Here is an 8,859-nt window from a genome sequence, read left to right as displayed (position 1 = left end):
AAAAAAAAAAAAAAAAAAAAAAGACAGGGAGAAAAAGAAAGCCACTAAAAAGCGTCGGCCGTAAGCTAATTTGGCAGGAACACTGTGTGTGGTGGAAAAGGCGGCGGTCGGTTGGAGAGTGGATGAAGACGGCGTGCGTGGGTCAAAGAATGGAAAAAGAGAGGAAGAACGAAGAGGAGTCAAGAGGAGAAAAGCGCGCTGCAGCGTCGCTCTGGCAGACGGTGAGTGGAGGAGTAAGAGGCGAGAAGCGGACGGGGCTGCAGTACGTAAATGCAGAAGAGGGAAGAAGTGTCACCAGCGAGAGTCTGGTTGGTGAAGGATGAGAGACAATGAATGATGAATGGAGGAGTGATTCTGCGCCTGACGAAGGGCAGGACAAGGTGGGGTTATGAGTGGGGATTGGGAGATAAAAGAGACAGACAAACCAGGCCGGATGGAAAATTTAAAATCTGGAAGCAGAGAAAACAAATATTTGGGACTAGTAGGAAAAGAAAACAACTCAGAGAGATGACCCAATCCAGATACAGTATTGGATTCAGAATCAATCAATCAATCAGCAACAACAACAACAACACTACAATGGAACAGACGAACGGACTGATAGGAACGAAAGCAATAAGTAGAGAAAGAAAAAGAGTGGGCGATCGACACATGAAAAGGGACGAAAGGCGATGGTTTTAAGTTCGGGGGTCGTGACCACCGGAAGAAATTGTAAAGAAATTCAAAATTAAAATCATAGAAGATGGCGATTCAACACCAGGTTTCTTCCTGGATCGGAATCTCTCAGAGGGAAATTATGATCATTACGAATTTGCCTTTTTGTTGATTTTTTTTTTTTGGAAATATTACTTTCTGTTTATCTGTTTTTTTTCCGTTCGATTTGATTTGAATTTCTATCTCATTTTATCAAAGACAGATTGATCTGTCAAAGACTGAGAAAAGCGATCAATCAATCCACAATCCATAACAACAATGATAATAATAATAATAATAATAATAGATTAAGATTATTATCTGTAGGGTGAGATTTTCTAATGAACTGTTGAGCAAATGGAAAAAGAAAGAAAGTCGGAACGGAAAGTGGAGGAAGTGGGGACACACTCCAAATCCACTGGTGCGATTGATGCCTGATCAACTTTTTTGCTGATATTTATTACCCGTTCTGATGGGCGAAGTAGACATACATACCCGTGACCGGTATGTATGTATGTATGTACATCGGAGGAGTAGGTACCTTGACCGGTGGCATGGAAGAGTACTAGTAGTACTAGTATATCAACAGGTCCCGGATTGTTCCAGCAAAAGTCAAATCAAGTCAAGATTCATCCTTACTTTTATGTCAAATTTTCTTCTTTCCAACGCCACTTCAACAATACCAACAACCGTACAGGCGGCCTGCAGCTGCGTCCCATTGACGTATTAAAAACGTCGGATTTGAACACAGCAGGACACCGGGATGTTATGTATCATCTAATAATAACACAGTGGTTTTGAAATATGACAGTTATTGACCAACTACATTTTCCCTTCTTTTCTTGTTGGTATTGGGATTCGAATCTTTGTGTTTGTCAGGCCCAGCCTCGCTATACTACCACTTCCACTAGGAACCGTGGTTCTCAACGGACCCAATCCATGGAAGTGGGACAAAGATAACCGTCTTTGAACTGAAGTATATACCGACGACTAGTGTCACCTTCAGGTACCTCGTGTTATTCTTCCCACCCCTCTCATTTTGAATTCGTTTTCCTATAACCTCTTCAACCGACTATGGAACACACGGTTAAACCTATTGCCACCGTGATCTCTACGATTATCTATGTAGAACCTCACTTCAGCCGGTACGATAATTTCACTCCGCAGTCGCTGCCCAAACCCTCGGAAGCTGCAGAAGGTAGCGGCCCAATCACAATGTATCGCCTCCACTGAGGCATATTTTGGAGAAAAAAAAATGTTATTAATTAAACAAAAAAAAATTTTCCTGTTGTATCCGGAGTATTGTCACCGCAAAATGTCGCAACTGGAGGGGCAGGACCTGCAGAGTCAGCAGTAGGTTTTCTCACTCTCCATCATCCTGCATTTGAATCATAGCCTTGATTGGCATTCAACCCCCACTTAATATTTTATTTTTTTATGATATACTCTCAATATCCCATTTTCTTCCAACCATCTACTCGTCAGGCCGTCAGTGGAGCGTTCGGAGTATGAACGGCATGGAAGCACGCTAGAAAATCATCCTCGACGAATGTCGATCCGAGTGCACGACTGCTTGGTTGAATACGATCAAAATGTTTGATCTATGTTTCAAAATTTGACAAATAGCCGTTTGCCTCGGACAACTCTCGCCCGATACTCTTCTTGTCCCTGCCACTCATCCAAGAGTTCTCTACAAGGGATGCTGGAGACGGACTCGGGGCACACGACCACAGCATCGTATTTGACGATGACGTCTGACTGTTAACGGTTCAAATAATAAGTCTTTTGGGCACTAACGCGATTCACTTGTCACATTCTATCACATTCATGGGCTCGGGCTGGAAACCTTCGAATAGCAATCGTCTTTAATCTAAAGGGTCGACTTGATAATGAGTCATCTGACTAGAAGTAAGGGATGTGTGTATTTTGGCAATCGACTACTAGAATCTCATGCAGCCAGTGGCATAGTTTCCCGTCCGTATGGGATTTGCTGTCACGATTAAATGGAACCCATCGCAGTACATTAACAATGACAGGCTAAGATGCGCATTTCAAATCAGCCGACTATCCTGGCTCATCTCCCAGCTGAGGCTGAGTGGATCTAACCTTATCCCAAGCTTTGCGTCATGCTGTCTCCTTGAAAGCCGTCTCCCCACCGATTGGCTCAAGAAACGCGGCGCATCGGGACCAGGGTGCTGCTTTTTCAACCAGACAGCGCTTCCATTGAGCAACGGAACTGATGGATTCGGACACTACGAATTGCTTTATCAGTTGCACGATGCCAAGTGACGGTTGCTCATTCCCATGATAGAGGATGCTGGTATTGATGCCCAATGCCCGAGATGGCTGTAGTATCTCTTGTAGCTTGTTTACCATTAGCTATACGCAGGAAGCTGTTCAATGATATCACCATGCCGTTGTAGTCACTCTAGGCCATCCGCAAGTTCGGCGGGGCATTGGACGCGGGGCCCCGAACTCGCAAATTCCTGGTCGAGAACACACCTTGTCGTCTCCGATAGCGCTTCCGGAGAATGCTCGTCCCTCACTGGTTTGGTAAAATTGTCGGGAAACGAAGACTGTGAAGATCTTTGGTTGACTTCTTCTGTGGATCTGTATCTGGTGATATCTTGTCTCGATAAGGATCGATAAGATAAGTCGCGCTGACTCATCAAGTTGCCGGACCAACGCGATCACCCAAACAAAAGAAGAGCGTCATTCCCCAGCCTCTCGATTTACTCCAACCACCGCAATTTCGGGCGGCGATCGATCTGTTTCTGTTCCCCAAGTTCCTGAATCTCTACTATTCTTCCTACTTGCATACTAATCAAGAGACAAGCGTCCATTGACACGAGAAGCAAACAGTGCACGAACATCTTCCAACATACCGCCTATCTACGATATCGAGCCCTATCTACGATAGTGGACCGTTACCACCAGACTAAGAATTCCACCATTCCTGCACTCGCCAGCGGATGGTACATCTACATTCCTGTGCAATCTGGAATGCCATATCTCTTCATCGGACATACCAACTGACCACATCAGAGTGCCGTCTTGAGCTATACGCTCTTGACAACTCTCTTCGTCCAACATGCCTCCAGTTATACAAGTGGGGGATGACTTCCCCAGCATTCCGGCACCCGACAACAATGACGTGCTCAGTAAATTCCAACCGTCGCCAGAGGTCGAAGACCTCACTGAACGATCAGTGACAGCATCACTCGCGGAAAAGCCCCATTATCTCGTGGCACGAGATAGCTCTTCGAAGTATATCCCGGGCGAGGGTGCGGTCGACCCACATAAGATCAACATGCAGGGTCTGCTAGCGCTTTTCGCCCTTATCGGAGCTGCGTTTGTCCTCGCCGCCATCTGGTTCTTCTTCTGGGCCAAGAACGGCGGATTCATCTGGCGGAAGGGAGACTGGGAGGATTACAAGTCGACGGTTCTACGACGTAAGGGCCCCGACGGCGAAACCCTAAGTAATGCGACAAAGAGTACCAAGCTGGGCGGCGGCAGTGTCGTCGGCAAACGCTACGATGACGACGGTTACACGGTCTCAGGATACACCGACACAGCGACGGAAATAACAGAGAAGGACGGACCGAGGCGCAAGCGTGGGCTTAAAGAGAAGCTCCTGGGACGACATAAACACGAGCGATATGAGAACGAGGCAGATGAGGACGTGCGCGCGTACCGTAAAGAGAAGGCAGCTCGAATCGGTGGTATCAACGCTGAGGCTGATGGCACCTACTACGGCAGTGACTACGACACTTCCAATCCACCCAGTTACTACCAGCAGAGCGAGATGAGCCAGGTTCGCGATTACGCCTACAAACCAAGCCGTCATAAGAGCACGCGTCGTGATTTCTCGTTCACTCCGGGCACCGAAGAAGTCCTCAGCCAGCCTCCAACAGAACATCACCGTATCCGCGAACCCTCTACCCGCCGCCACAATCGCCGTCGCGAAAGACGTCACCATGCACCCCCGACATCCTCCTCACGCCAGAGTAGTCCGCGCAAGCGTGACAGACGGTCTGCGCCGGGTCATTACACCGAACCGCTCGACTTTTCGTCCGCTCCCTCGCGCTCCGAATACCAGTACTCGAACGTTGATACGGAGGATACTGGAACCAGGAGCTACCATCACCCGATTCCCGGATTAAGCAAGGGATACCGTCGTGATGGAGGACGGAGCCGTCGCCGCGACAGTCTCAGTGACAGTGACGGCGATGAAACTCGCTACTCGTGAGGTCTCGGCTCCTCTTATCCGCAGAAGTTTCACGACAAATCTCTATTGGTAGATGTAAATAATTGCACTTTTTTTTCCTTTTCAATTTTTTCAATCAAATCGACGAGCGCACGGAATACGAATGGAACGGGCACCAACACAAGAATATCGGGAACATGGTCTATTATGTTATGAATGGTATGGATATGGTCATGGTTAATGGAACTCAACCAATGAAATCAAATGTATCAAATGCAATCAATACAACCAAGTATATCAAGGATCCATAATTTCAATTGGTAGAACGATCGTAGTGGCTAATCTAAACCCTGCAGGTGCTATAGATATTTCAAAAATAAGTAACAAAGGAGATGGTTGAAATGTATGGATATGAACGAAAACCCCATCGGTATTCAGCCAACGCCAAGAATCCTAAATCTAACGACTTATGGTACAATATGTGCATAGCCCGAAATCAACGCGAGGAATGATCTGAGCTGATAGCAGATATGAAGCGAATCCAGAATCGAAAAGCGAGAGTTGACAGTGAGGAACGTCAATCAGGATGAACGAAAGAAGAGATCTCGTCATTGAAAAATAAAGAAAATAAAATTAAAAGCCAGGGAGGCAAAGTAAATCTGCATGTCTGTATCATACCAAAGGCAAGTCTTCTTTCGATGTAGGTGTACAAAACAAACTCCTTCTCGAACCGAGTGACTCCCAGAAACTGTATCCCTGACACTTACAGGTTCCTGAACGCTCATATCACTGGTGGCCGGTGGCGGAGAGGCCGATACGGTGGCCTCGTCCTCAAACCATTGTTCAGTGACAGCTGACAGACTTTTCGCTCATCGTCACCCTGATCTGATCACACAGGCTTTTGATCTCCGGTAGGGATTTGAGATGACCAATCTCGATGGTTGATTGTCGAAGCCGGTGGAGGAGCCATTTGTTGACGAACTTGGTTTGGCTGACCTTCTCCTCTATAGGCTCAAAGGGGGAGGTATCCTCTTCCGTAGAGGCCTTCGGTGGATCCTCCGGTTGGTTGGGAGCAGCAGCAGGATAAACTTTATAAACAAAGTCACGACCTTGGATGTACTCATGTATCAGATGCCCTTTTTCGAAAAAGACTGTCCGCAGCTGATTCATATACAGTTGCGCATAGAACAATTCGTCGCAAATTTCTCTCCTTTCTTCGTCATAGGTGCGAAGAAACTCGATAGATTCATCATCCATGGGCATATTCAAGGACTCGCGTTCCTCTTTCTTCCTGTCTAAGTCAATAAGGCGCTCTTGAATCATGCGTACGTCAGCTACGCAGGACACACAATCCACTACATCCGGGGGATCCTCCGGGACTGAGCTGGTGGTCGACCTCACGTCACCCAAACTATCGCGATCGATAAGGGACGGCTCATCAGGCGTTGGAAGTGAGTGATGATCATGCGATAATCGGGCAAAATCTTCCATTGCCTTGATAAGCGTGTACTCATCTCGCTCCAGCTCACTTTCTGCCCTATTGCATTCTGCTTCCATATCCGAGTATATACCAGTGGCGGAAAGAAGAGCCTCATTGTTCTGAAGCAAGGATTGAACGCTTGTCAGAGTACCTTGCGCCACGGGTAACATGTCTGATAAAGTGCGCTCTGATACTGGATTCTTCATCCCTTTTGGACCTCAGGGCCGTGCGTAGCTCTTGTACTTCGGATCTTTTGAAGGCAACTTTATCCCGCAAGGATAGTAATCTATTGTTGGCGGCCAATATCTTAGCGATATATGCAGCATCGGGACCATCTGGCACAGTCTGGTGTTCCTGTGGGTCTTTAGATCTGCCCGGGAGTGAAAAACCAGCATTGGCGTCCTTACTAGTTTCATTATGAGACGGATTCAAGGGGAAATTGACACTGGGTGAGTCCTCATGAGGATGGGACAGAGATCCCTTAGCTTCAACATAGCAGGCAGGAGAGGGATAATTTTGGGTGGAAGTGAATGGCTCCGATCCTCTTTCCAAATTCAAATCATGTTGACTCCCGGAGAAGCCGGTGAGGGCGTTCCAACAGGCTGCGTGGCTGCCCCGGGCATCTCTAACTTTTCCGTGGGCATCGGTTACGTAGAGCGCTCGTCGCCTTCACTCTAATGGGCAATAACACATATGCGATTTGAGTAATAAATAATAATGTAGCAGGTGGCAGTGCTTCCGGACACGATGAGGTACAAGAATCCATGGCTGCTACGGGTTTTATGGTATACTTCGACGTGCAAGTAAACGGGACTCACCGTTTCATTTTGCTGGGACGAGGAATGCCAATTCCACCTCAAAAATTTGCGGACACTATCGCCCAAGTTTGGCTTGTTCTCAGGTATTAAGCGAACATGGCGGGAAGAACCACCGTTCACGCAACACGGGAAGTAAAACAGCGCCCAGAGAAACGACTTCATCCACCACGGGACGGGCCGGGGCCATATTAAGTATTTATTTAAGCATTTGTCGAGGTTCGGCTCTTTGTTCCGATTTTTATGTGGTGTTGTTGCCAGCGCCTTGAGTTGGGTTTCTCTCTCTTTCCTTTTTTTTTTTTTTATTTTCTTCTTTTTTGCTCCCTTTGAGGTGGTAGTGGTGTTGTTGTTGTTTGTTTGTGTGGCTCTTGTTTCTCTTTCGGCGTGAATTTGACTCGGCAATAAAAGGCGCTCCTCTATGACACGTCTGCTGGATGAGCCCGACATCAGTAAACTAAGCGCCGTGCAACCTTCCAGCAAATGCGCGCGCAGAAAGTGTACGGACTACATATAAACGATGGATGGTTGCATCGGAAATTCTAATCTCGAGAACGACGATCCCTACATATGGTAGATTAGTGGATGACGACATCCATTGAACCACGTTTCATAATTCATTCCTTCAGTTCTGGATTAACGGTGAGACTGACTCGTATATAAGGGTTGGATTGGTGACTGGCCCGCGGTCGGTGTTGGTTAGTGACGACGACCAGAGCATTAGACTGACGCTAGAAGAAAATGAACCGAAGGTCTATTGGCGCTTCAGGCAGACCCTCCATGTCTCCGGCGGGGAACCAGTAACCAAAAGAAAGCACTGTAAGTGTTATCTAGCGGTCGGGCAGTCCACCTGCAACCATAGGGGAGACCAACCGGAATATAGAAATATCAAACCCTCCGATCCTCATGAAAGGCCGATTCTCTGTTTTTCTTTTTCGGACCCGAGCGTCAGGTGCTTCCCACGTCTGCGACTCAGCGTGTGCCAACAAAAACCCACCAGCATATGGCGTGCAGCTCGGCTTGATGTCGACAGGGAATGCGCGATGAACTCCATCGGAATGGCTATGGATGGTTTGAGAATCAGAAAACAGAGCCGCATATCCTCTCTGACCATCCTAAGCGTCCAGCGAAAATGGACCATCGCACTTCCTAGAAACATTTATAGTCCCTTTCCCGTCCAATGATTGTAGTCACAAGGATTTCAACTTTTATTGATCATGCTGGTTCATACAAAGACCAAATCGAACCTTCCAACCGTATCGTCGCTTGTGTGTGGTGGTCATAAGGAGATGCTGCGATCATGGCTTCCGACCGGGACCCAAGAAGAGAACCGACCCGCCGCCGTCAGAATGGTAAGAGGGTCTATGCTTGACTCCTCCAGCTTACAATATCTCACTAATAGCATCGTTTAGAGGCCACTGGCTTTCCAGAGGGAGCCACAACTTGAATGACCAGGTCTCAACCACGAGGGGTTATGGGAACTCAACGTGACTTGCTTAGGTATACATGCCAGCTAACATGGCGCGAACAGGGAAAATTGTGCTTGTTGACTGTCTCGAATGTGCACTGGGAATCAACTGTGTGCTCCCTGGTATGCGCATATCAGGGTATTCCCATGCAGGACCAGAAAGTCATCAATATTGTTAGTCCATATCCGAAAGAGTATT

General features: G+C 47.3%; 3 protein-coding genes across 3 annotated transcripts; 1 reads left to right on the top strand and 2 right to left on the bottom strand.

The window, feature by feature from the left end:
• Positions 1–3,478: 3,478 nt before the first annotated feature.
• Positions 3,479–5,147, top strand: BDV27DRAFT_131390 (uncharacterized protein). Its single transcript, XM_032067627.1, has one exon. The coding sequence runs from the start codon at positions 3,785–3,787 to the stop codon at positions 4,940–4,942; it is 1,158 nt and encodes a 385-aa protein (XP_031925625.1). The 5' UTR covers positions 3,479–3,784; the 3' UTR covers positions 4,943–5,147.
• A 66-nt stretch (positions 5,148–5,213) lies between these two features.
• On the bottom strand, positions 5,214–7,003 carry BDV27DRAFT_146912 (uncharacterized protein; the record flags this gene model as incomplete). The annotated part of the gene is made up of 5 exons (XM_032070655.1): positions 5,214–5,243; positions 5,620–5,753; positions 5,794–6,499; positions 6,549–6,914; positions 6,950–7,003. 5 exons carry the CDS (start codon positions 7,001–7,003, stop codon positions 5,214–5,216), a joined length of 1,290 nt encoding a protein of 429 aa, XP_031925624.1.
• BDV27DRAFT_17112 (uncharacterized protein) lies at positions 6,821–7,869 on the bottom strand. Its single transcript, XM_032075513.1, has one exon. It carries the CDS (start codon positions 7,640–7,642, stop codon positions 7,055–7,057), a length of 588 nt encoding a protein of 195 aa, XP_031925623.1. The 5' UTR covers positions 7,643–7,869; the 3' UTR covers positions 6,821–7,054.
• Between the last annotated feature and the right edge of the window lie 990 nt (positions 7,870–8,859).

Source organism: Aspergillus caelatus (genome assembly GCF_009193585.1).
Source record: "Aspergillus caelatus strain CBS 763.97 unplaced genomic scaffold BDV27scaffold_139, whole genome shotgun sequence".
Classification (NCBI taxonomy): Eukaryota; Fungi; Ascomycota; class Eurotiomycetes; order Eurotiales; family Aspergillaceae; genus Aspergillus; species Aspergillus caelatus.
The sequence above is the reverse complement of the archived record's forward strand: the minus strand, read 5'-3'. Positions and strand labels throughout refer to the sequence as shown.